General features: G+C 37.8%; 1 protein-coding gene across 2 annotated transcripts; it reads left to right on the forward strand.

Annotated features, from left to right (window-relative positions):
- Positions 1-1,639: 1,639 nt before the first annotated feature.
- On the forward strand, positions 1,640-26,815 carry SLC35F5 (solute carrier family 35 member F5). 2 transcript variants are annotated; one of them, XM_054277939.1, is made up of 18 exons: positions 1,640-1,682; positions 3,572-3,638; positions 4,778-4,848; positions 6,458-6,536; positions 9,342-9,483; positions 10,500-10,643; positions 12,524-12,586; positions 13,735-13,816; positions 15,155-15,345; positions 16,546-16,627; positions 16,963-17,050; positions 17,595-17,659; positions 17,990-18,094; positions 18,561-18,720; positions 20,120-20,210; positions 22,447-22,601; positions 23,065-23,153; positions 24,074-26,815. In XM_054277939.1, the coding sequence occupies exons 5-17, from the start codon at positions 9,349-9,351 to the stop codon at positions 23,144-23,146; spliced, it is 1,443 nt and encodes a 480-aa protein (XP_054133914.1). In that variant the 5' UTR covers positions 1,640-1,682; positions 3,572-3,638; positions 4,778-4,848; positions 6,458-6,536; positions 9,342-9,348; the 3' UTR covers positions 23,147-23,153; positions 24,074-26,815. The 2 variants fall into 2 exon arrangements, with proteins under 2 accessions (XP_054133914.1, XP_054133915.1); XM_054277940.1 differs by lacking the exon at positions 3,572-3,638 and having other exon boundaries at positions 1,659-1,682.

Genomic DNA, 26,815 nt, shown 5'->3' on the forward strand with positions numbered 1-26,815 from the left:
TTGCAATTTCATCTAAGCCTATGAAAGTTCATTTTATTTAATACTTTTTATAGACTTTGCCTAGCATTTCCTTTTGCAGCTTGTTAGTCACTAACATATACATCTTGAAATTTTGCTTTAATTTAGCTTGCATGTCTACACAATATCACTTTTTTATGCTCTTAAAAGTGTGTTGATAGTGAAGCAAAAATTTAATAGTTGCCACTGCTTTCAAGTCCTGTGAGATTTTGTATCACAGAATGTAAAGATTATGGTAACCATGAAACTAAGATTCCACCACCTCACTGCATTTTAGGACATTTCTCAAGGGTCTTGCACACTTCTGTTTTGCTTCTTCCCGTTTTTTTTGTTTTTTTTTTTTGTTTTTTTTTTTTGACAGACTAGTTTCAAGCTCCATTTCCACTTCTCCATCTCTAGTTCTTCACTCCGTGCTCTCTTCCTCTGCCTTCTCTGTTCCTCCATATTTTAGTTTTTTGGGGTTATTTTGTGGGTGGTATTTTTTTTTCTGTCTTGCTTATGTTAAAGTTCTGGAAGAGGCTGTATAAATGTCTGTGCCCAGAGCGGGGCTGCCCAGCGGGACACGGGGATGGGAATGGGATGGACATGGGGATGGGAACGGGGATGGGAACAGGGATGGACATGGGATGGGAACATGATGGGCATGGGGATGGGAATGGGATGGGAATGGGATGTACATGGGGATAGGAATGGGATGGGAATGGGGATGGACACGGGGATAGGGATGACGACAAGGAAGGGGGAAGTGATTTGGCCTGAGATGGAGATGGGGATGGGGGCGGTGAAGGGAACGCTGATAGGAATGGGGTTGGTGATGGCAATGGGGACGGGGATGGGGACGCAAATAGGAATGGGGACAGGGATCGGAATGGGGACAGGGACAGGGATAGGGATGAGGATGGGCACGGGGATAGGTTTAGGGATGGTGATGGTGACAGTGGTGGGGACAGGGATGTGGATGGGGATGGTGATGATGATGACGGTGGGGACAGGGAGGTAGATGATGGTGACGGTGGGACGGTGTTGGGGACAGGGATGTGGATGACAGTAGGGACGGGGATATGGATGATGGTGGGGACAGGGATGTGGACAGGGACGTGGATGACGGTGGGGACGGGGATATGGATGATGGTGGGGACAGGGATGTGGACAGGGACGTGGATGGCGGTAGGGACAGGGATGTGGACAGGGACGTGGATGACGGTAGGGACGGGGATATGGACAGGGACGTGGATGGCGGTAGGGACGGGGATATGGATGATGGTGGGGACAGGGATGTGGACAGGGACGTGGATGACGGTAGGGACGGGGCTGCGGACAGGGACGTGGATGACGGTGGGGACGGGGCTGCGGACAGGGACGTGGATGACGGTAGGGACAGGGATGTGGACAGGGACGTGGATGACGGTAGGGACGGGGCTGCGGACAGGGCTGTCTGGGCCGCCCTGGCCGCTGCCGCTCTCCCCCGCCGCCCCTCCCGCAGCGGGAGGGGGGCGGGCCGCAGGGCAGGGCTGTGGAGCTGCTGGCCGAGCGGGTCGATGGGGCCGGCCCGCGGGCGGGGCGGTCGCTCGCGGGCTCGGGGATGGATTGCGGGTGTCCGGCGCGGGCGGGCGGTGCCGCCGCCGGACGGAGCGCGGGGGGCGCCGGGCCCGGCGCGGCCTCAGGTACCGGGAGCGGGGCCGGGACGGGAACGGGGCCGGAACGGGCGGGTCCCGCCGCTGCCGGGGGTACCGCGGCCGAGAGGCCCTCAGGGCTGAGCGGGGCCGGGCCCGGGAGGGAACTTTGTCCCTTCGTGCGGGAGGGGGGCCGAGGGTCTGCGAGTGCCCCGTGTCCGCCGCCCCTCGGCCCCGGCCGCCCGTGACAGCGCTGTGCGGAACGCGCTCTCCGCTCCCCGGCCCGGGGGAGCTGCCCTGGGCGGGCTGGGGGTGTGTGGAGGGTTCCGCTGTCCCCGGAACGAGCTGTACCCGCAGCAGTGCGGGCAGTGACCGTGGCCCTGGGCTCGGCACCGCCTCGGCCGCCGTGCCCGCTCCGTGCGCTCGCTCCAGGAAAGGCTCTCAGGCGCTGGAGCGTGTCCGGGGAGGGGCAGCGGAGCGGCTGAGGGTGTGGAGCGCAGCTCCTGTGAGCGGTGTCAGAGGGAGCTGGGGAGTTTAGCCCCGGGTAAAGGAGGCTTTGGGGAGACCTTGTGGCTCTGCACAGCTCCCTGACAGGAGCCGGGCGGGGGTCGAGCTCCCAGGCAGCGGTGACGGGACAAGAACACACACACGGTGTTAAACTGCGCCAGGAGAGGGTCAGATTGGACATCGGGAAGAATTTCTGTACAGAAGATTGATTAAACAGTGGAATGGGCTGCCCGGGGAAATGGTGGAGTTGCCATCCCTGGAGGTGTGTAAGGAAAGCCTTTGCCACCGTCTGGGTGGCAGGGTGGTGTTTGGTCATGGGTTGGATTCGATGATCTCAGAGCTCTTTTCCAACCGAATTAATTCAGTGATTCTGAGCTGGCACCGCTGTCCTGCCTGGCTGGGGCTTTGAGGGGTACGTGCTTCCCCTGCTTGGACTATAGCTCCCTTTCCTTTCCCCCTGCAGTTTCCAGTGTTCTACTTGTGAGTTTCTAGTCACTCTTCCTCCCCCGAGGTCCCCAGGGCTTGAGCCATATATCTTTCCTCTTAGGCATTCACTTTTCTCTGAGTGCATTAAGAAGACTTACTCATTTCCTTCTCTTTACTCCTGCTGCTTTTCCCCAAAGATATCTGTGAGCAGGAAGGAGACCCCTGTTCACTCCAAGTGCAGTGATTTCGTGGATTATTTCTCCCTTGCCTGGAAGGCTCGGCTTCCAGCTGCCAGGGTGTCTCTCTGCAAGCTGCCCTGCTGGTTCTTATCAGGAATCTGTGTCTGTATATCCTGTGACAAAGCACGATATGTTTAGTCCTTGCACTAGACCAGATTAGATCTGCAGCATGTGAAATGGATGTCATTTGTAATCCTTAGCTGATGTTAAATGTGGAGCTGCTGGTGGCTGGGATTGCTCTGTACGTGGTGAAGCTTAGAGAGGCCTTGGCAGCTTGGCATGGAGGTTTTTCTCCTAATGTGCAGGACAAGAATAACAAGGAGATCAGTGTATGTTCTGCTTGTCAGTTTTCACTCTGCTGACCTGAAACTGGGGTGTTTCCAACTCATTCAGTCAGACTTCAAGGGTCACAGCCTTGCAGGAGGTGCTGCAGGAGTTACTGAGAGCTGAGTGCTTGGGTAGGCTGGTAGCTGGTAAGGACCCTGAGGTATAAAACACATTAATATCCTGCACTACTAGTTCTATATAGGAAAATTTGTTTGAAGCATTGCTTCCTGAATTTTGAGTAAGTGCTGAATAGGAAGTTTCATTTCATTCATAAAAACATTCAAACATTTTTGTTCTTTTTATTCCTCAAATACCCATATCCAGCTGTGCCATGGCAGTTTGACAGCATGACTGTTACATACCACCAGATTCCTAAAACATACCTCTGATTAAGCTAAATTCTCTTATTTTAATAATAAAATTAATGTATTTTCTGTGCAGACTTTGGTCTTGAGTAACTTCCTGTGCAGATGGGAGCAGTGATCTCTACTTGCAGAACTCAGTACTGGTATGGAAAATTTGGTTGCTTTTTTGGATCTTTTGCTTTGCTATATTCTAAGATCCTACAGGAGACTTTGTTTGAGTAAAAATGACAGGGCTGCAGTGAATGTAATAGTCATGTTGCATAAGGCTCACTTTTCCATCTCTTCTGAATATTCTTGCCTTTGCTCTCACCTCATGGTACCCTTTGGAGGTTGAGTAGATGTCAGAATTATGTTAGATTAATGTTGCTTTAATGTAGGCTTACAGATTTTGACATATAAATGTAAATAATTTTACTTTCAGTTTTGTTTTGTTTTTTTTTTTTCTGGTTAAAGTGAAAGCAGTGTCTCTGTTTCTCTTATCTCAAGAACAATCCAATATGAAACAAGACATGATGACAGAACATGTCAAAAGGGGGAGGAGGTTGTATCCCAGAACTTGTATTGTTGGAGCAGCTGGTATAACTGGAAAAACTAAACCCATTTATTTTGCCTGCAAGCCTTATCTTGATATGTTGTCTTTCAAATTGTATATGAAATAATCTTGAGTAAATACAAGGAAGAATTTCCAGTTGACTTGCTTGCACCACGGCTTGTGAGTGAGATGCTGTTCTGTGTCTTTTGGCATTCTTGCTATGTTCTTTTTTTCTATTTTTTTGGTGTTGGAGAGGAGAGACAAGCTGTGTGCTTTCCTCCTGGAACAGCCAGAACAGCAATACTTCTGTTTTGCAATGATTTGGCAATTCTTTGGCCTATAATGTTCTCTTCCCTAATTGTCAGTGCAGTAAAAGTTTGAGAATTTCATGTGATTTTCTCTTCTTGGGCAGAGCTTGTAATGTGGAAATAATCTGCACAAAGAAACATTTGGTGCTGTCCCAATAAGCTTGCACATGAATTATCAATGTGCAGTTTTATTTCCTGCCCTCAGAAGTTGCTTGTTGCATGTTCAGGAGAGTTGGGCAGGCTGCTGAGCCTGTTGGCTTCAGTGCAGTCAGCTCTGTGAACATGCACTGTAGGCTGCTACTACTGCAGTGAAACTGCTTTTTATATCTTTTGATATCATAAATTGAAGTAGTGGCTCTTCTTACATGATCTAGGGTACTGCAGCATTTTAAAATCAAAGCACAGTGTCATGACAAGGAAATTTTTAATGTTTGTTTTTCAGAAGATCTTCATGTGACTGGCTGAAAAATGGTTCTGCAAGATGACAGCACCAACTCTAAGACTGTTGGAATGGTAAAGAACTAATAAAAAAGGAAACTTTAAAAGGTCTCATTGCTGTTTGCTGAAAATTAATTTTCAGCAAATTATTAACAAAATAATTTTGTTAATTATATTAACAAAAGTCTTTTAAATGAATATTCCTTTAAATGTCAGATTAGAGCTGGTGTGTTTAAAGTTACAATATGTGGAAAGCATATTATTTCCTAATAATGGAAACAAAAGGGCAAACATGCTGAAGTTTCTGCTCTATGAATAGAGTAGAAAATTATATTTACTTTTAAACTATAATTTTATTGCAGTCTCTGTCTTCTGGTGGCTTGAATTTATCATAACTTTTTGCACTTGATAAATTAAATGTTCTGTAAGGGTAAAGCCCTACAATAATCATGCCAAGGTTGTGGCTTCACTCCCTGGGATATTCACTTAAGAGTTGGACTTTATGATCCTTGTGGGTCCCTTCCAACTCAAAATACTCTGTGATTTTGTGATTAATTGCCTTGGTGTGCAGAATGTACAGTGAGCATTGTCTTTGTGGAATAGAAGATGGATAATCACATACTTTTGTTTTAAAAAATGCATCTTCCAGTTTGTTGGGTCTTTTTAAGCAGTTATGATCATTTGGTAAACTCTGGAAAAGGTTTGAACTTGCTGTGTGTAAATGTTGGGTTCAGTGGGGGCTTGTGGGGTTCCTCCTAATGAGTTACCTCTTAATCAAAGAGGTGAAAAACACAAATTTAGCTATTGCTCCCTCTTAACACTTTACAAACTCTCAGCCATGCTTGACAGGTGATCAAAAGCTAATTTTGGGTAAGCATTTAATTCTGCCCTTCCTGCCACTTCTGTGGGGGACACTAATTTGAGACTCCTTAGCATAGTGTGTGACTCCTGTTGACCCTAAAACAGAGCTTAGCAACATTTCACATTAATAATAATAGCAATAATAATAATAATAATAAAAATTCCAGCACTTCTAGGCAATAAAACTTATGGCTCTATTTTGTATAATGTTTCTTTTCCTATATAACAGTGGATTTTATTGAATGTGCTATTAGGATCTGAGTTTAAAAATGATAAATAAATTTTATGTAAGATGGTGTTGTGTTTTAATACAATAATAATGCTGTATCCATTTAAGGAAGGAAAGATACTGGGCTTTCACAAGACATAACATGGAGGTGCTTTATCTTTCTAGATTATTTTAAGGCAAACAAGGCTGTATGTTCTTCCATTACTTTCCTAGTTCTAATGTTTAAATTCTTTGCTTAGGAATGTGCACTGGAGAAATAGTGCCTTTCTCTGCATAGCTTAGAAAATCAGAATTTAACATCACCAGGTTCTTTTTCCTGTGAAGTTCTATAGTCAATTAATAAGGGATTGTGTTCTTTGTAATATCAAAAGTAGGTAAGGATCCTGTTTTCTTACAAGTCAGGGCTGCCCTGCTGGCATTTTTGATGCAGACCAGTTCTTAAAGTTCTAGATCTGCATGTCCCCAACACTTAGGGCTTGAGCTGCAGAAGAACTTGTAGAACTTGAAATTTTAGACAGTATTTTGCAAAGATAAATGCTTGATATACCTGTGCACATGATGTTTCACACTTTGCTCTTTTTTGTTTTTTTTTAGGAGACTCTCTTCACTTTGACATGAAGTGTGAAGTTTGTTAGTCACCACTTTTGTTTCTTTTTTACAGTTATTGTGGAAGGTAATGTGAGAAAAGTCTTGTTCCTGTGTGTTCATTTCTATCAGAGCATATTGCCCTCAATGTACAGAAGCCAAACATAAAAGTGTGGAATTGAATTTCATAGCAAGTTAGTGAGTACTGTTAATAAGTGGAACAATGTGTCTGTCTAAAACTTCTCAAAACAGTACTTTCAATCTGTCTTTGCATTTTTGCATTTTGTGTGATGTTTTACAGGGTTTTAATTCTGTCTAAAACTTATTATTTAGGTTTCAGCAGGCTTTTGAATTTCTGCTGAATTTTACAGACATTTTGGTATTGCTGCTTGGTAACTTTTTTAGTCAACTCTTAGCTTGAGGGTGATGGTGCTGCACTTGATAGTCACCTTTTCTTGTGAAGCTTTTTGCCTTGTTAGGGAAGGATTGAGCAAAGGCTATATTAGGCACACAGAAATGTTAAACAGCTACTTGGTAGTCAGATGAGAAGTAATAGCTGCTCTTACTGCAACATAAAAAAAATTCCAACTTCCAAGGCATAATTATGGGCTCTTTATTTAGAATTTTAGCATCTACTTAGCAAAGTTACAGAGAAATGGTGTAAAATATGCATAGACTCTGAATAACTTCATGTGTAACCTTTTACCTAACAAGTGCTGGATGTTCCATTATCCTTTACTTTGCTCCTGTTGAAGGATTTTAAAGGGATTTGTTGAAGCCTAAGGTAGACAAGCTGAGCACAAGATTAAACAGCTGCAGAATGTGAATGTTATCTGTGCATGATCTCTGTTCACAGCGTGTGCTTTGAAGCAGCCTGTGGTGAGAGCAGCAGAGCTGTAGGTGTGGGGGAACATCTGATGTGGAGATGTCCAGTTGGTCAGGCTGGGCCATTCCCTCCTGGCTCCCCTGCTGCCTCTCCCCTCCTGCCTGCAGCACAGAGCTCATGGAAGGCTGCAGTGCTTTCTCTTTCCAGGATCATTTCCCACTGTCCCTGAGTTGTGCTATAGCCTGACAGGAATGAGATTTCTTCCTTCCAGCTTCTTTGAGCTCTTCTATTCTCAGTTTCCACATTCGCTGCATATTATGCAAACACACAAGCAATTTTTAGGTTATATATAACTTCATGTAATGGCTTGTAGGCTATTAGTCTGAAATGAATAAAGGCAAAGTTTGTAGATTATAATATGTAGTATTTGTTAAACCATTCCTAAAAACTGAAAAAACCTTTATAAGCTTTCAAGCTTGAAAACCTTTATGTTAGTTTCTTCAAGTTTAAGATAATACATTTATTTGCTCTCTCTTTGAGAACAAATGTATTCTCATTTATTCAATATCAAATAGAAACTATAATTCCTTGCTGAGTCTTTGATAACTTTGCCTCTCTCTACTTACAGATTTCTGCTTTCTTTTGTCAGTCCCACCATTTTATCAGAAAGGCAGAGTAATTATCCAGAACTGATGCCCACACATGGAATATATCGGCATAGATCTAGTGGTATAATTATACTTCAGGAACTCTGCCTGTTCATTTTCCTTTTGAAAGAGGCCCTTTGAGAAATGGAGGAAAAAAATGTCAAGATTTGAACATGGCAGAGACTGTATAGAATATGAGTCAATGCAAAAAACAGTGCTGTGATCTCCAATGTGCTTGTGCATATCTGGGCACTTAAATCCTTAATCTGAGGCTGTTCTGGAAAAAAATAATGTACCTTCTTCACTCACTGAGGACATTATTGCACTGTATCTCTCATAAATAATTTGTAAATAATGAAAAGAAAGCAAGTATTTGTATGTTGACATATGTAGAAAAAACAAAGTTCAATTAGAATTTATCAAACCATATTAGCAAAGCAGCTGACCTCTATTTACTGTGAAAGTCAGAAGCTGCTCTCTAAAGATGACTTAGATTGCAGTTCCTTGAGCAGTTCTCTCAGAGGTGGTGTTTGAGTTAATGGCATGTTATGCATCTGTAGTTAATGAACTCTTAATAAATTGGTTCTTAAACTATATACATAAATAAGTGAAGGTTAATGATAGAAATGCCACATACATGTTTGGCTGATATTCATTAGAGAGTTTCTAAAGGACTCTAGTACAAGAATGAATCACCAGTCTTTGTCAATTGTATTTGAAGCTTTTTACTAATATAATTGGAAGTTTTCTTAAATTTAGGCCTTCCATAAATTTAGGCCATCCAGTGGGCAGCTGTAAAGCTGTGTCACAAATCTGAATTCCTTTGCAGCAGCATTAATGAATTTTTGATAGATTTTCACTAGAATTGGTTCATGCCTATATTTCATAAATTACCAGATAGCTATATAAGTTTTTTAATACAATTGCATGTATTAAATGTAATTACATGTGTAGTCTACTTTTAAGTTTACAATTAATTATTCTATTTCTTTATTGAATCACCTCTTGTTGTGAGAGTTTATAATTTACCCAAATGTTTTCCTACGTCTTCTGAAATATTTGTTGAATGCCTCTAAGTTTAAACACGTTTCTGACATTTGTCACAACACATCAATCTAATTTATACTGTTTGCAGAACTTGTAGTGTAAATTGCAAATTGTGTTTTGCCTATTTTTTTTTACTTCATTGCTAAAGCAGTTGATAAATTTTTGCAAAGTTAAAATTTACTTTCTAATTGTCACTAATATCTCTGAAAATTTCCTGCCGGATCTGTCGAAGATCTGCTTTTTAACAACACGACTATATGTGTCCTTGCAAATCAGGTCCTGTTCATATGTATGAAACAGTTGCCCCCAGTGTTTATTTTTTTTTGTGTGCCACTGTAACCTTCTGTGTGTTATTTGTGTCCCCTCTGCCCAGGTTCCAAATGGTGTGGGTTTTTATCATGAACCGGATGAGCTCCCAGAGCAGCTCATCTGCCCAGCGCAGGCGAATGGCTCTAGGAATTGTCATTCTCCTCCTGGTTGATGTCATCTGGGTGGCCTCTTCAGAGCTCACTTCTGTGAGTATTGTTTCACAAACTTTAAGGGAAAATTAATGAGAAAAATGCAGCAGAATCATAATTATCAAACTTGGTGTTTCACCAGCCTGAATCCACTAAAAATTACAGATAAGTTCAACTCAGAGCCTGTTTCTTTTGAGACAGAAGGTGCTACTGATGACTTTAAAATGAAACAGCATAAACTTATCACTGTGTACTGTAATCAGGGAGTTCATTTTGTTATTGCTATATTGATTAAAATAATGCCCATATAGTTCCCAAAAATTAGTAAATGAGCTGTAACATGGCAGTCTGATGGATGTAGTTCAGAACATCCAAAATTCAGGCTGAAAGGACTCAAGTCATGGAGTTTAAACCCTGTAATTTCATCTAGCTCATATATTAACCATATTCAAACTATTGTGGTATTTATTTCATGTTAAGTTTTATGACTTAAACCAGAGCTTTAGCAATGGAAATTGAGTTTTTAATAAACTCCTAAATTAATTTCTCTGAACTGTCATTATGTTCTATATTAGTTTTGAAACTAAGCATATATAAATGTCTGTCCTTATCATGTGATATAATAAAAATTTTTTTGAATGAGCTGGTAGAGTCACTTTAGATACTGAAATATTATTTAGCCAAAGTAATCTTCTCTAATTTATGACTAATATATTATTGCTTATGAAAATGGTCTTCAATTTAGAAAATATTTGTATGTAAATGTATTTTCAGTGCTATTTGAGTTCAGTAGCATATAAATGTGTTGCTTGGTGAGATACAAGTGGTTTTCCCTCTGAGGCACTGTTTCTTACAAAAAGTCCCTTTTTGTTGGCGTTGGAGGTAGTTTGGGAGAGGGTTCCCCCAGAACAGGTAGGGCCACTTGATTCCTTTGGTTATCCATGCCAACACTCACAACTCTGGTATTTTGAGAACCAGGCTGTTCTGGACTGTATATTTACACTTGATCATTCATCTTGTGAACTCTTACCTAGTTGATAATTTTGGATATTGCAATTATTTTCTTTCCACAGTATGTTTTTACAAGGTACAACAAACCCTTTTTCAGTACATTTGCAAAAACATCCATGTTTGTTCTGTACCTCCTGGGATTTATTGTTTGGAAGCCATGGAGGCAACAGTGCACTCGTGGGTTTCGTGGAAGGCATGCAGCTTTTGTAAGTATTACAGCTCTGTAGATGTTGTGATATTTGTCTAAGCTTGTACAGAAAAAAAGCCCCTTAAAATAGAGACTAGAGAAGAGCAAAAGTTACATATTTGAGGTATAAGCTGAATCATGCCACAGGAAGGCATGGCAGCCATAACAGCTGTCATGTGGAAGGGTGAGAGGCAAGAAAAAGCAACGTGAGATGTGTCAGGAGTTGTAAGAAATGGTAGAAATGCTCTGCTGGGCCAGGCCATTGGTCCCTGCAGCCTGGATTTGTATCCTGGGCAATTGCAGAGGATAATTCCTCTTAACAAGAGCTTATGAAACTCCCTGCTGGCTCTTGTTTCACTTTGACTCCCCCAACATCTGCAACCAATGGAATCAGAACTTCATAGCTGATTTTTAGCACTGACTCTTTTTGTCTCTGGCACAACTATGAACTGTTTGCTGACTGTTTGGAGGGGTTTAAAGTTACATTTAGTAAGGGTGGTCAAATTACATTTTTGTTGTTGTTAATACTATAGCTTTTATGCATGAGTGATCTTCTGATGCTCATTCTAGAATTAGGCATAGTTTGTGCTAGAACCTAAAATTGTGTTATATGACAGAAATAATGGGGTTTTTTTCCAAGAGATGCTGGGAAGAGCAGTTGTTCTGTTCCAGTGTTTGAAGATGCTGAACAGCAGCACTCTGGAAGCAGGAAGACATTTGGCCTGATACTAATCTCACATAAAACCCATAAAATGTGATCCAAGAGCATGCTGTTAATCAACATGTCTTTATAGAAAATAGCTTGTGTGAAAGAAACTGCCTTAAGATTTTGTGGATACATTAGCCTTCACTGATAGTGACAGTTGCAGGCATTACATTTAAAGTGTGATTTTTTTTTTTTTTAAAGAAAAGACAAAGCACAAAGGACAACTGAAAAAATATTTTAAAAAAATTCTTGAGTTAAACACATAGAGCATTTAAAGTTGGCTGATATCTTGATACAATTTTTGCTATATCAGCCTTTAGTACCAAGTGTTTGTGTGTAATATGGCATATGTTAGACTTGATGTTGTTCAGCATCTTCATAGGATAGTTTGGGAATAAACAGAACTTCGTTTCTTTGCTGACAGTAATGAAATACAACCTGGAAAGCAATGACTAAGAGTGCCCAGTCTGTCACATGTTGTGTGTGGCACTCATGACACTGCTACTGGAATCCCATTATTTTTCCTTTTCAAAAGAGCAGTGCAGACAGGACTGTAATGTGTTATTAGAAAATTTATTTCCCTTCAAGGGGTGTAGTTAAATATTCAACTCTGTTATTATTTCAAGTGCCTTTAAAGTGTCTTCTGTTTATTAGTCTGGACAACACATCCATTTATATGTTTTTATTTCAATGATTGCTTGGAGAAACACTCACACCTTACTTTTAAGTTCTCTTCCACGTTAAAAGCTTTGTTTAATAATTTTGCTACTATCATGGTAGAACAGCAAGCTGCAGGTCAGGGAACATGGGTTTGGTAAGGTGCAGAAAGGAGGAGGGAAAGGAACTTTGCCTCAATAAAATGAATAAAGAAGCATCTTGTTGTTAATAGATGCACAATCATGTAGTGGGCATTGTGTCCCTAAGACTGAATTTTGCAGGATTTCTGTATCTAAGAGCCTCATCCTGCATTCATACCTGGGTAGTTGAATTCAGTGGGGTTCAGGAGGTACAAGGAAGTACTGAAATTATTACTGAACTTGTAAGCCCTCTTGGTATTGGGGAGGAGGGCTGAGAGGAGAAAGGGAATTGTGACAGAATGATGGAAAAAGTTATAAAAAACCTTACTCTTCAAAAATTACAGTTACTAATAACTTTGCCTTGGTAGTTTATTACATTAAGATTTCTATAATTAGTTTGCAGATGCTGAAGGTTATTTTGCTGCTTGTACAACAGATACCACTGTGAACAGTTCTCTGGTAAGTGCCTTAATTTATGAAGGTGAATGCTTTACAATAACATGGCACAGCTATCTTGACTTACTGTTTATAAAATATGGCAGTTTTAAGTGTAATAGGTTTTGTCAAAGGGGATTGGTAACTTACATGCTTATATGTTACTAATAAGTGCTGCAAATAATGGTATTGCTTACTATAAGAAATATGGGTTCCCAGCTCAATAAAGCACTTAATTGAATGCTTCTCTAGTAGTTTGTCAAAGAAATATCTTCTACAGAGAAAACCTTTACAGATTCAGCTCAGTACCATCTCTGTAATAGAGTGGAGGAAGCAATGGAGTATTGAAAATTACTGTATGGATATTTTATACAGAATTGCTTGAAGAGACATTTTTTCAGATGTATTCTTCATTTCATTTTTTTGGGATTTTTAACTTTATCTATCTCTACTTAAGAATAAAATCTTCTTTGCCTTCTCAATTCATTAAGATCATGTGACTCTAGAAAATTGGGCAATTTTGCATTAATTTAAACATCCACCAAAATTTTTATTCTAAGCAAGCCTAATGAAAATCCAACTACCAGATCTTTTTAATGACTTTACTTTTACAGTTTATCAATTTAATCTAAACAAGTAGCTTAAAACTTGTCTTGTAAGCAAAAGTTTTAATTGCTTGAAATACTTTTAAATGCCTTATGTTTTGTAAATATTTCCCAAAGTTTTTTGATGTTTAGGGTAGAAAATAAGGGCTTTTAGGGTCATGGGAAGAAAATGAGTACTTGAATTTTTCTACATACAATCTGTATTTCACGTTTCTAGTTTATAATTTGGACAGAAGCTATAGCTAATGAAATATCTGTAATATTGATGACTTTTTTTGTAATTTTAATCAGTAGGCTGGCCATAAGTTTCATGTTCATGAGGATACACACAAAAGAGCACAGTTCTCTTTTTTTAGTACTGTGTTTTACCAATGTGTGTAACATATAGTATATTGTATAAATGAATTTTGACCAGTCTATCCACTGTGTGCAGACGTGCTTTAAGTCTGATTCTCCTGCTATTAACTAAGTTTTTCTTTATTTAGTTTTCTAATTTGCTAAATAAATTCTGGTAATAATTGAAATATCCTGCTTAACTGTATTTTTACTTGTACTGATTCATTGCAGAGTGAACCTTTATATGTTCCTGTAAAGTTTCATGATTTGCCAACTGAAAAAAATGGCAGTAATAGTAGTGATGCAGAGAAAAGTAAGTAAAGACTTTGTTAGTTCTTTGGAGAAGGAGTTACTTTTCTCTTTGTTTAGTATAACTGCTCTCATGTTGCAGGATGTGCTTCCCCTTCCTCCCCTCCTTTTTTTTTTTCCTTTTTTCTCCTTTCTGAAATCTCTTATTGCATGAATTGCAGTCTCATATATTTACTTTCAGGTAGAGAAAACATAGGCCTGTGGTTCAGTTTACCTTTCTTGGTCACTACAGATGCAGCCTATATTTATCTCAAGGGACCAACTGGGTTCAGTACTTGTGATTCTTTCCTTCTGGCCTTGTAAGACCAGCAGCAGTGAGTCAGCCTCTGGAAAAACAAGCTATTGTCCTTTTTAGAGCAGGAGCAAAGCAGTCAAAGTAAGAATTTTAACAGTCTATGTGCATTCTGGTTTTATTTAAGCCTCACTACCTTGTGATAGTACCTGAAACAGGCCTAACTGTCCCAGACACTTGTGGGAAGGGTGGCTTCAGAACATCCAGTTAGGCTGTTCTCAGCAAAAGAGTTCCTGCTTGTCAAAGGGAAACTCTCTTAATTTCTCCATGGCACACTTTGGTAGGCTCTGCTTCCTGTGGCAACATGCACCAATCACTTCAGAGTTGTTCCAGCTGCAGCTTTCCCTTTACTTTTTTTAGAAAATTAGGATTATTTCACATTTATTTAAGCTAATATTTGCCTGTAGTGTTTAGTGTAATGTTTTCTTTATGGAGGAAGCTAATGGTAGTAAAATAAACTTCTAAATAAAACCTGACCCTAGTTTGCAAGATTAGTTAGAGAGTGGATTTCAAAAGGGCAAAGTGACTTTATGGTATCTGCTAAGCTTTGAGGGCTGTTGGACTTTAATCTTGTAAATGAAACATTGTCCTTGCAGTTAGGTATAATTGTGTGCAGGTGTTGGCTGTTTGGCTCTTAGACAATTAAATAAAATCATATATATATATATATATATATAATGTTTTTTAAGATGGAATAATTCCTGTCTAAAAATGTGCTGTTACCTTTTGTTGATATTTTTGACACGGAGCAGGGGTGGTGCTTTTCAGTGAGGTTTTTGTGGGTGGACAGCTTACTGATTGAAAACAGTAATTAATTGTGCTTTGTCTTATTAGTGGCCTCCTGAATAGCAAAATATTAGTTTAATAAATCATGATGTCATGTGTTCTAATCGGATAAGAACCTGTTATTTCTGCAGTATTTTAATCAATGGTGTGTTACAGTATCATCGTTTTATTTGCATATTGTGTTGGCTCAAAAAGTTTAATAATAATATGAATATTTTTCTTTTTTTTTTTTTTTATTTTTTTCTGTTTTTTCTGCCTCTCAAGCCCCCAAGAAGCCTCGTGTGAGGTTCAGTAACATCATGGAGATCCGGCAGCTGCCATCGAGCCATGCTTTGGAGGCAAAGCTGTCCCGCATGTCCTACCCAACAGTGAAGGAGCAGGAATCCATCCTAAAAACTGTGGGAAAACTCACTGCAAGCCAAGTAGCAAAAATCAGCTTTTTCTTTTGCTTCGTGGTATGTGCCCCATTCTTTCAGAAAACTTCAGTAAAGATGCATTTAAAACTTATAAATTTGAAATTATAATAATAGTGAGTGAGTATTGCGATGACTTGCATTCTTTAAACCTTATTTTATAAATGTGCTATAAGAAGTAAAATTTTCCTTATGCAAGCTTTAATTATGGATCTGCTGGTAGTTTGCAAGATTAGAGAGTGAATTTCAGCTGTTGCTGCATCCTGCCTCAGTTCTGGAGGGAGGGAGAGATTCCATGGCAGGATTTTTGAGACAGAAAAATGTAGAGGGCAGATCAGTGATGCCTTGTCTAGAAGCACCTTCACTGCTACTGCCAAATGGATTCTATGTACTGTGGACTCATCATGGCTTTTGCTCAGGAAGTAGAGCTATTTAAGCATTATTGTTATTATTATTATCATCATCAACAATAATAATTCCACTGATGCATGCACCAGAAAATTGTGGTGTAATTTTCTCATTTTTTCTGGGGTAGTGTCCTCATGTCCAAAACAAATCCTGTTTATTCTGTTAATGGATGCTACTGGCATGTACATGTATTTCTTCTTGGACTTTATGAATATTTCTACATAAGACTAGAGAGTGGTTACTTCCTTTAGAATATGTCTGAGATCTTACTAGTGAGCTCTCAATCAAGAAGTGATAAAACATCTGCCATTTTAGTCCTTTATGGAGGAATTAAGAAATATTTTTTAGGCATTGAATGTAAGAGATGCTTGTTTTTAGCAGTGGAGTTGTGTGCTGGTTTTTAATCACTCTGAAAGAACCTCATTAGGCTGACTAATGTCACATGCATTACTGATATTTCTTTGCAGCCCTTGTGCAGTTATCATCTTGAAGCACTCCAAAACAAGTTAAAAGTACCTTTAGTTACTTCAGACTAGCTATTATAATGTCATTTTAATTCTTTTTAAGTTCTGAAGTATGGTATTTTGTTATTAAACATGTACTTGAATGTGGTTGGTTTGAGCCAGTTCTAAGTTTGCTGCTGTCTTTTAATGTGCCTTCCACTTTAACAAAAGCTAGAAGTCTCTTTAAGCTAAAAATCTAGTTCTGATTTTATTTTTTAAATAAAAAATAAAGTGGAGTGTTTTTTTTAAAGTAGGATTTTATTGCACCGAGAAACTTAAACTCTGTTGCTGCTACCCATATAATAAGAAAATTATTTTTCTTTTTCCCCAGTGGTTCTTGGCAAATTTCTCATACCAAGAAGCTCTGTCAGATACCCAAGTTGCCATAGTTAATATCTTGTCATCAACCTCTGGTAAGTTTTATTTACACCACCAGATGTGCACTGTTTATAACATAGGAATCTCATTACAATGGGTTTGTGTAACATTTTTACCTGTGGATTTGACCTAAAGGCATTGAATATGTGTGTTTAGAAAATTCATTTTGTATTTGCAGAGGTTTTTTAGAGTACCTTCTAAAATTAAATATTATAATATTTCCCCTGTTTTTTGTGTGTGTACTTCTGCAGCTACCTCTGTATATTAAAGAAATGTATTTGGAGTATAATAACTTAGAAGCTGTGTAGTTTTTCTGAGCAAACTACTGGCAAAACTTGGTTGTATAAACTCCTCTGATTTTCTCTTGCAGGGCTTTTTACATTAATCCTAGCTGCAGTCTTCCCCAGCAACAGTGGAGATCGGTTTACCCTGTCTAAATTATTGGCTGTTATTTTAAGGTAAGATAATGGGAGGGAACATTGGGTCCAAAACTCCCTGGTACAGTGAGAGGACAACCGTACCTGTGCTATCTGTGACAATAAATGATACCCATCACTTTTTAAAAATCCTTGTTTCACAGATGAATTGAGCAACTGAATTAAGATTCTTAAATGCTTCATATCATGAACCATTTCCAAATCTCATTCTCCTGTAGGAAATTAGATTAATTTCTGTTGGAAATAGATGAACTAATTTTCTTGTTGTTTATTTGTGTTTTTTTTTATTTATGTGTAATGGTAAAAAAGTTTGACACTCAGTGTTTTCAGCCTGTTTAATTAAATGCCTTGTGCATTATTCTGGAAATTTAAAAGTGAAGTTGGTTGGTTTTAACTTGGGATCATGCCTTAGCAGCTGAGACCTTCTTTTGACTTACCAGAAGTGGGTTTAGGTTAACTAAAAATTCCTAAAGATAGAACTGTATATTTGCTTTTCTTTTATCTGTTTTTGTAAAGAAATTCCTGAGTTCAAGCAACATTTTGCATTTCTTCTTGTTTTTGCTAGCATTGGTGGTGTGGTACTTGTTAACCTTTCTGGATCTGAAAAATCTGCTGGAAAAGATACAATAGGTATTTACTTTTGGGTTTTAATCCTGGAATATGCAATGTCAGTACCAATCTCTTACAGTACAAAGTAGTTCATATAGCAAACTCTCTATCTCTTAATTCATGTAACATTTCACAATCTGACTTTTTAGTTTGAAGTTCTAAAACTTAATTTATAATAATTTTCCACCCTATGTGTACATTGGGAAAGTATTTCTATTTTAGAGCTTTCTCCATTTTCCCATGTTTTTCATTTAGTAATGGTTTCTAATCAACAGGAGTTTAGGAGAGTTGATCCTACTGTGCATAACATGTTTGGCATATCTCAGGAGAGTATTTTTTCCATTTTTCCAGGTTCCATTTGGTCTCTTGTTGGAGCAATGCTCTATGCTGTCTACATAGTCATGATAAAAAGGAAAGTGGATAGAGAAGATAAACTTGACATACCAATGTTCTTTGGTAAGATCAAAAGTAACTAGCTCTGTTGTAAGCTTTAATTCAATGTGTGATTAAATTATATGCTGTCAGGCACTGAACTGTGTCTGAGTAGTAAAGGCTTAGAAAAGCCAAGGAAGTAGAGAAAGCCTCTTACTGCCATGGTTATAAGTCCTTTGTGTGAATTGTTTTGTTTAGAGCCTTAACAACACGAGGAACTTCCTGTAGGTATGCAGGCAGCCCCACTGACTTAATGAGATTTCTTCATTTTTATTTTCTTTTCAATTTCAAACCTGTAAATATCTGATGCAAATTTAGTTTGTGAATTTCAGGTTGAGTTTCTTACATTTATTTCCTTTGAAACATTTCAAATATTGCTTCATGGCTGCTTTTCTATAGACATATTGTCAATATAGCAGATTTTAGCTGAGATTTTGGTTATGTTGAAGAAAATTTATTATGATTTACTTAATACTGTTTTTATATCCAGGTTTTGTAGGACTGTTTAATCTGTTGCTGCTGTGGCCAGGGTTCTTCCTGCTTCACTACACTGGGTTTGAAGCATTTGAGTTTCCCAATAAACTGATATGGATGTGCATTGTCATAAATGGCCTTATTGGAACAGTTTTGTCAGAGTTCCTCTGGCTGTGGTATGTACTCCATACATTGAATATATTTCACATGAATTATCTTTCCTATGTTGAGATGTAGAATTGTCTAGGTTGGGCTTTGTGCCCTTTTCTTTTTCCTGTTTTTCCTGTCCACATGTGCAGTTTCACCATTGTGTCACAATGTCCTGTTAAGACAACAGCTAACTTTAAAAAGTAGCTGATGTGTGCTTGTAGTAATTAAAATGCTGTGTGCTTAGCTTATTCCAGAATTAACATTTGAGACAAAGAGGCTTTGTGCTACAGAGTTGCAGTAGCAGAAGTAGAGTGTGAATTCTGTTGTAACAGTTCTGTGGCAATACTGCAACAAAAGATCAAGGTGGAGTAGATGGAGTTCCACAAAAACCTTTCGGTTTTTTTAGGGGGTGTGGATTTTTGTTTGCTTTTTTCAAGTTTAAAGTTATGTATGAATTTTAATGACTTTTTGTTTCTTGGCAAACCTTTACAGCAGTCCTAGTTAAAAATGCAGTGTAGCCTATGTTCCTTTGCAATTGAACTGGTTTGTTGGTAGAATATTTTTGTGATGTTAATGCCATCCTGGGAGATTTAACTGCAGCTCAGTATCAGTGTCAGGTTAAGTGTAATTTTAATGTAGGCAAAATAACAAACACATTACCTTGAACATTGTCTCTCCAAAATCAAGTACTAGCCTAGGGTAAAGTACATGGGTGGGCATGGACATTTTATATGCCTGATATTTGTTTAATTACTCAGAATGATATTCCAGTCAATTTAAGAGCTAGTTTTACTTAGTTCCTTGTTCCTAGAGTTTTGGACTGGGACTAATTAAAGAGTTTGTGCTGATATCATTCTTTACCAGTCCAGTGTGCCACTAGTATAGTCTTCTTTAAATTTTTAGAAGTAAATAATAAAATTTAACCTACTTGTTTACTCCACACAAGCACATATTACCAACTACATAATGTAGGGATAGATATGACTCTGTTAGTTGTTTTTTTTTTTAACCTGCTGATAAATTATTGCCTTCTGTACCATTCATGCATTTACAGTTTTCTGTTGGTTGTAATTCAGAAGCAGTCTCTTATGCTCTAGAGAATCAGGATATGGAATCAAAATGCAGATTTTTCGAGATGAAGTTAGTACATGTGAAATAGGGAAATTTCCATCATCTCAAAAGATTGCTATGGGAATTAAACCTCAGCCCAGAAGACATGCATTGCCTAGTTAGGAATTCTGTACACTTTCACAGATTTATGATGGAGTGTGATGGTGTGAGTTAATTTTTGATTATTAAGTTCATCAAATGTCTTCCTCTTTGATGTATTACTTTGGTTGTCTTTTAACTTTTAAGATCTCATTATTATAATTATTATTTATTGTCATTAAATTGTGTAATTGTTATGATTTTATTGTCTTTTAGGGGCTGCTTTCTTACCTCATCACTGATAGGCACACTTGCCCTAAGCCTTACAATACCTCTGTCCATAATAGCTGACATGTGCATGCAAAAGGTAAAATACTACTAAATTCTGGTCATTGTTTACAGAATTTCCTCTAATTAAAATCTTTTAGGCTTGCACTTGTTTATTTGGTTCAAGAAAATAGTTGAGTTTTGCATTTGGAATGTTTCCAGCCAAAAAGAGGCTTTGCTGTTCAGTGTTTTTGCAAGCCAAGTGTAATGAGTACCTTTAGACTTCTGAAACTTTGTGCATGTAAAAATGAAGTAAAAAACCCCAAACACATTTTGTATTTTGCTTTTACTTCATGTCAGTGTGGATTTTGGAAAATAAGTCAGAAAAATAAAAGAATAAATATAAGAAAAGTCAAAAAGAGTCAGATCCTGAATAAATACTTTTGTAATGAACATATAATAGGCAGCATATTTTGTGTTAGTCTTACCTGCATATTCCAGCATGGAAATAGAGCAAACCCTGCAGTGGTTCCAACAATAATAAAACATTTGTTGGTAAGACAGTTGTGTTTTGTTGCTCTTAAAGCATCCACAATGTACACTTGAGATGTAAGTTATAGGGTGGTAAATAACTTGTGATAACTGTAAAGGAAACAAGGAATAAAACATCTGTAGTCTCCTCCCCCCAAATTCAGTTTCATGAGGTCAGTACATGTGAGCTAATGCTGGTAGTAAAAAATAAGAATTTTATATGTGGGTTTGTGTGTCAGTACACATTTTAGATATACACAGACGTGTGTGTATGTGCAAATACATTGGTAGAGGTGTATATTATAGTTACATATTTCAATATATGAAAATTTTAGGTTGTCTTCTGAAGTGATTCATCTAAACTTTCTTCTGGCATGAACTGAAAAATGGATGATACTTTTCTAATTGCCTGTAAACAGCCTAATCTCTAGACTGTTTATTCTGAATAAACACAGAGTCCAGATCTTGTAAAATTAATTTATTCTTCATGTACTAATGCAACATGGAGGCATTTCAAATAGCAGAAACATCTCCCAAGCTCTGCTGGATGACTTTCAGCTGACATTGGTTACAAAAGGGCAAATTACCTTTTTAACTCATGTTGTGGGAAGTAAATCCTTTCTGTCTTACATTTTCTAAAATAAATTACTAGTATTAGAAGAACAAGTGAGGGACCCTGATTAAAGGCAAAGTGCTGCAGACTTTGAGGGTTTTTGGACAGGTGTATTTGTGCAAGTCTGTCTCTGTCATACAGACATCAGAATATCCTAAGCCCTGTGCTTACTCAAGTCTCAGGTGTCCACATCTCTGATAACCTGACAGAAATTTTAGCTGCCCTGCCTCTGGCCAGCCTTGTTTTTACTTAAAAGAACCCTGCACAAGAATGCCACTGGCATGGCTAATAATCATGGAATCCTAGAAGGTGGTGAGCTGGAAGGGGACCCATCAGGATCACCCAGTCCAGCTCCTGGCCTTGCCCAGGACACCCCAAAATCACACCATGTAGTGTAAAGATTAAAATATCAATACATGCAACCGTCATATTTCTGTCAAATGGCATGGTAATTATACAATATTCATAATTACTAACTTTCTGGGTATTTATTTTTCTGTAATTTTCTAGCATAAATCTGAATCTTAGGAAATTACAGCCAGGTTTCTAATGACCCGTTTCTTTTAGCAACTTACATGTTCTGAATTTCATTAGAAATCAGTTAGGAAACACAGGGCTTAACAATTGCAGCTGATGAAGTCTTTGAGGAGGATCATCAGTGCCAGGTGCCAAAGCTGAATCTGTTTTCTCCAAAGTCTTCAGTTTTGGATCCTCTCTCCACACGGGGGGGCTGTGCCCTCGGCTCATGGCTCTGTCATCCCGAGAGGCAGGTCCCAGGCTCTTCCTGTCCTTCTGCCCTTGCTTTGAAGTTATAGAACCATGGAATTCCAACCAATTTGAGTTGGAATAGGCTTTATAGGTCATTGCTTTCCAGCCCTTGGAAGGTCTAGGAGACTTTATCCTTGGCACCAGAAACACAACTAAAAACCTAAACCTGAGACTATTTGCAAATAGCAGTCTTCATTCAGCTCCCAGTGCAAACACAATGTTCCATTGTTAAGAATGGATCAGTGGGAACAGGTTATGCAGTTCTTAGAATAAGCAATAACTATAGAAATTGTACAAAATAACTCCCACTGTTGAAAATAACTCCAACTGCATCTCAAACTTACAATAATAATCATTGCAAATATACAGCATGTCAATTCTTTTTTGAGCTATCTAGTGAGTGATGTTTGTGTTTCAATTCCAGGTGCAGTTTTCCTGGTTATTTTTTGCAGGAGCAGTACCTGTATTTTTTTCATTTTTCATTGCAACTCTCTTGTGTCACTATAACAACTGGGATCCAGTGATGGTGGGGATCAGAAGAATTTTTGCCTTTATTTGTAGAAAACATCGAATTCAGAGGTAGGGCAATCACAAACTATAATCCTGTTTCTTTAGCCTTTCCCATAATCCTGTAATCCTATAGTGTTTTATAAGCCACAATGCTCATGCTCTGTTTATTTTTCCCTGATTTTATATTCAGGTGAAATAACTAATTTCTTAGTAGCAGTAGTTGCCAATCCATTCATACAATTAACCTATGCAATGCTCAGAAAATGGAAAGATGTGAAGTCTGCTTACCTTTTAAAGGAAGTTTCCTAGTAGTTGTCACAATTTTTCCCTTAATGCATCTGTAATAATTTCTATACCCAGCATGTGCAGTAAAAATTGTGCAAACTTGAGTACATTTGATAAATTTAAGTAATCTTTGCATGGTTTTAATGGCTGAAGTTCAAACAGCTGCATACTTGGTGCCTATGTTGGCTTCATAAAAACCAATTTAATAATCCTGTATGACTTGAAATAAATGTGATTTTTTTTTTAGAATGCCAGAAGAAAGTGAGCAGTGTGAAAGCCTCATCCCTATGCATAGTGTTTCACAGGATGGAGATGGCTGCTGTTCATAGACAAAAGGTAAACCTTTAATAAACCTCAAACAATGCACTGAAAGGTGAGGATTGGTTTTCATGGTGGCATTTCTGTTATGCAAGGACACATTTTTAAAGAGCATGCAGTCAGTGTTGTTCTGGATTGATGGACAGAGTGTTAAAGTGTATCTTCAAAGTTACTATTACTACTTGTTGCCAAGCATTATTCTCACAGTTCTTGGTCAATGGTTTTGAAATTTAGTTTTTTACTAAGGAGTATTAAAAAGTTCATCCAAAACTAAATGTGAGTTAATACACCAGAAGAGCCATACAACTTCTTGGCATGGGTGATGTGTTTGGAAGACATCTGAAGTAATTAATTCACTCTTTAGTGCTGTTGGGATCTCAGTTTGGGCTGCTGCAGCCCATGAAAAACACCAACTATTCAGGGAAGTTAAAGAACACCAGACTTATCATTACAGGTCCAGAAAGTGGAAAGGAGCCCTTGTGTTTGGGGATGACAAGAATTAAGTTGGGAAATTCCATTAAATATTATATTAAATATTTCTCATGATAAGCATAGGGAAAGTAGACTAGAATAGCTAAAGAGTTTGCAAAATATCCCACTTTTAGGAGGAGGTTGCACAAATCTTTGAAAGGAACATACATGATTTGTCAGTACTGGCTTGGAGCATTAAAGCATTAAAGTTTGGAGCTCTCCTAGCCCTGTGCTTCAGGGTTTTCAATAATATGTGCAGAATTACACGAGATGTATATTTTTATTTTCCAACATTGCTTAAATCTAATAATGAAATTAAAAATACTCTAACCAAAACAGTAATTGGGATGTCTTAAGACATGGAGTTATTTCCTTTGTTAGTAAGATGGAAACAAATATTTATGGTAATTTCTCTTTTGTAATCCTGAGTTATGTACCCCTGATAATTTTTTTCTTCTTCTTCTTAGTTTAAAAATGGAATGATGCCCAGCGAAGAGACAATCTTCTGGAAAAGTCCCTAAGGAATCATGTTTCAGTGCCTATTCTGAATTTGTAGTAAAAATAGAAGTTTCAGTTCTTTTGAAACTCTAAACTTTTTCTCTTTCTTGCTTTCATCTGATTTTATAAATGAACAGATCTACTACATGCCTGTCACCGTGGGAGTCTTAGTCCATCTGAGCAACCAACCTGCCTTATAACACTTGAGCTGGTGACATTACTTGACAAAATCAAGAAAGCAAATGCTGTTAAGTGATTTCTTTCTTTTTTTAAGTCACAATTTTGTTAAATGCTGGACAATATTATTTTTAAAAGATACTTTAAAGTGAGTTCTGTAAATAAGTTTGCAGGTCATCAAGTCTTACGGGCTTTCAGATGAAAAGCTAAATAGATATGTTACCTGTAGTAGGTACAAATTAAATTTTTTATGTTGTATAAACTATTTGCATATTAATAGATGAAAATAGAAAAATAATTTATTAAGTGCATTCCTATAATTCCTGAGGCAGGATCTTTGTATGGTCCTGGAACACTACATTTACAATGTCTTAGGCCATTTTGTGTAGCCTTGTCATGGCAATGGGTGCTGATGTTTAAAAATCAAAAAACCTGCCCAACAATCAGGAATGCTTAAAATTTCAGTGAGTGGTTAAATATTTCTAATTACAATACATTTGAGTATACATTCTTATATATGGTTTAAAACAGACTGGTTCTGTAACCCATTCTCAGTCTCAGTTGTCTCTCAGACTTGGAAATTTTCAGGTGTAGCTGCCACATTGTGAAAGAGATCAAATTAATTGTGAAAGTTTTCAATCAGTGGGTTGGCACTACACTAATCTGCTAAGCAATATGAAGAGGAAAGGTGTTTGCATTGATTTTTCTTCCCCCCCCAGCTGTATTAATAAATTTATTCTAAAACTGATAATTATCTTCCTTCCACTGCAGTGTTTAATCCTTTTGAATCCAGAGAAGCTATTATAATTATATTCAGGAATATTTGAAATTAATCAATGCTGGTTTTCAGCTCCTGGCCTATAAGACACTTAGATCAAAGTTAATTTTGGCTTTTGATGGATTTGAGTTTTTTTATAATGAATGTGAGATGGATTTTTTAGCCAGGAGTATTTTCTTCCACATAACAAGGTTATTAATAATGTAAGGTATTTCTACTGTCCCTCCACACAAATACAGAAGGATGACATAGCAGAAATGCCTCTTCATGTTTTGGCACTCAGTAATAATTCTTCCAAAAGCAATTTTGGTGTTTTGGTAATAAAACTATTATTTAAGAGATAATGCAGGAAAGCAACATGCTTAAGTTCTACATATATAGAAGAATTTGAGCCAGCAGCTGGAATTTAATATAAGAAATGTTTGTAGAGTAGGAAGACAAAATGAACCTGGGGCTATTCTGTTCAAGTATTTAACCTTTATCAAGTTTTTCCTTCTTGTTTTTAATACTGGATTGCACTACAAACTTTGGTGATCTGAGGCATGTCTTTAAGATGAGATAGTAAGTCCTTCCTGGACCCTAAATAAGAATTAAAATATACCCAAAACCAACCACAACAAAATCACAAACCCAAAAGAGACAAGAAAGTCAGTTAAATTTCACAGTTCAATTTCCAAACCCCACAAGTAGAGGGGTAACAAATGCAGTATGTTGAACTAATTTTATTTTGGTCAAATTTTCAGGCATTTCTTGATCACTGGGGTTTCCTTAGATTTTGGATTTGTCCTTCAAAATTATGACAAATTTAGAGGATGTTTGCTTTAATATTTTTTCAAAAAGTATTGTTAATGCCTACTTACAATAAAAAAGTCTATTTTCAGTTAATTAAATGTTTCAATGAGATGGTGCAGAATATTTGATACCAGGCATTAATTCCAAATTTGAATCAGCTTGGACTTGTGGCACCTGTGCATTAAGCCTGGGAAAACCAAGTTTGCTTTCAGATGGGCAATGACAGTATTTGCAGCAAAATTTTCTGTGACTGTTTTTTGCAATTGGTCATGCAAACAGGATTGGATCTGTAATGTCAAATATGCAGTTGCTATTTATATTTGCCCTTATGTTCATGGCTTAAAGTCAAAGATCATCATAGCCTCCCATGTATATGACTGTTAATTTTCATTATTCATTAGTTTGAGAGATTAAGAAAAGAAGTACTAAAAGAATATTCTTCTGTCTCTGACCCCAGGAATGATTAAGAACATTCAGTACATTCAAAGTCAGGGCTTTCCAAATGTTTTTCACAAAAATGTGTTATTTTTTTTTTTTAATAAGATATAAAATATTTTTATCTTCTGGCACTAGGTAGCTTAAGCTGTGTTTTTGCATTAAATTACAATTCTTTAAATAGTAGGAACAAAACAAACTGTCCTTGCTGAGAGGATTTTTAAAGTGGTGCCCCTGTAGTTACAGGAAACGTGTTACACTTTTAATTACAGAAGCTATGATACACAACATTGTTCCTGCATTTAACAGAATGTGATGGAGTTTTTTCTACAAAACCTTGTGATTTTTAGTACAATGATATTTTATAAATATAAATGTCTGATTTGAAATGTAAATTGCATAGCTCTCTAATGGATGCTTGGTAAATGCACAAGAGATTTAGCTTTGATTCTCAGGTACCTCTGATGCAATGGAGACGTGCTGGGTTTTTCTTCCCTGTGACACAACTGGAATGTGAAGGAGCTCTTTC

This window comes from Melozone crissalis, unplaced genomic scaffold, assembly GCF_028551555.1.
Source record: "Melozone crissalis strain CALT ecotype California unplaced genomic scaffold, PUWL_Pcris_2 ptg000023l_1, whole genome shotgun sequence".
Classification (NCBI taxonomy): Eukaryota; Metazoa; Chordata; class Aves; order Passeriformes; family Passerellidae; genus Melozone; species Melozone crissalis.

Bases quoted from the DNA above. Each gene is read 5' to 3' on its own strand.
- SLC35F5 (XM_054277939.1), top strand. From the start codon at position 9,349: ATGGTGTGGGTTTTTATCATGAACCGGATGAGCTCCCAGAGCAGCTCA. The intron at 12,587-13,734 runs GTAAGTGCCTTA...GATTCATTGCAG, and splicing joins CCACTGTGAACAGTTCTCTG to AGTGAACCTTTATATGTTCC. The intron at 20,211-22,446 runs GTAAAATACTAC...TTTCAATTCCAG, and splicing joins CTGACATGTGCATGCAAAAG to GTGCAGTTTTCCTGGTTATT.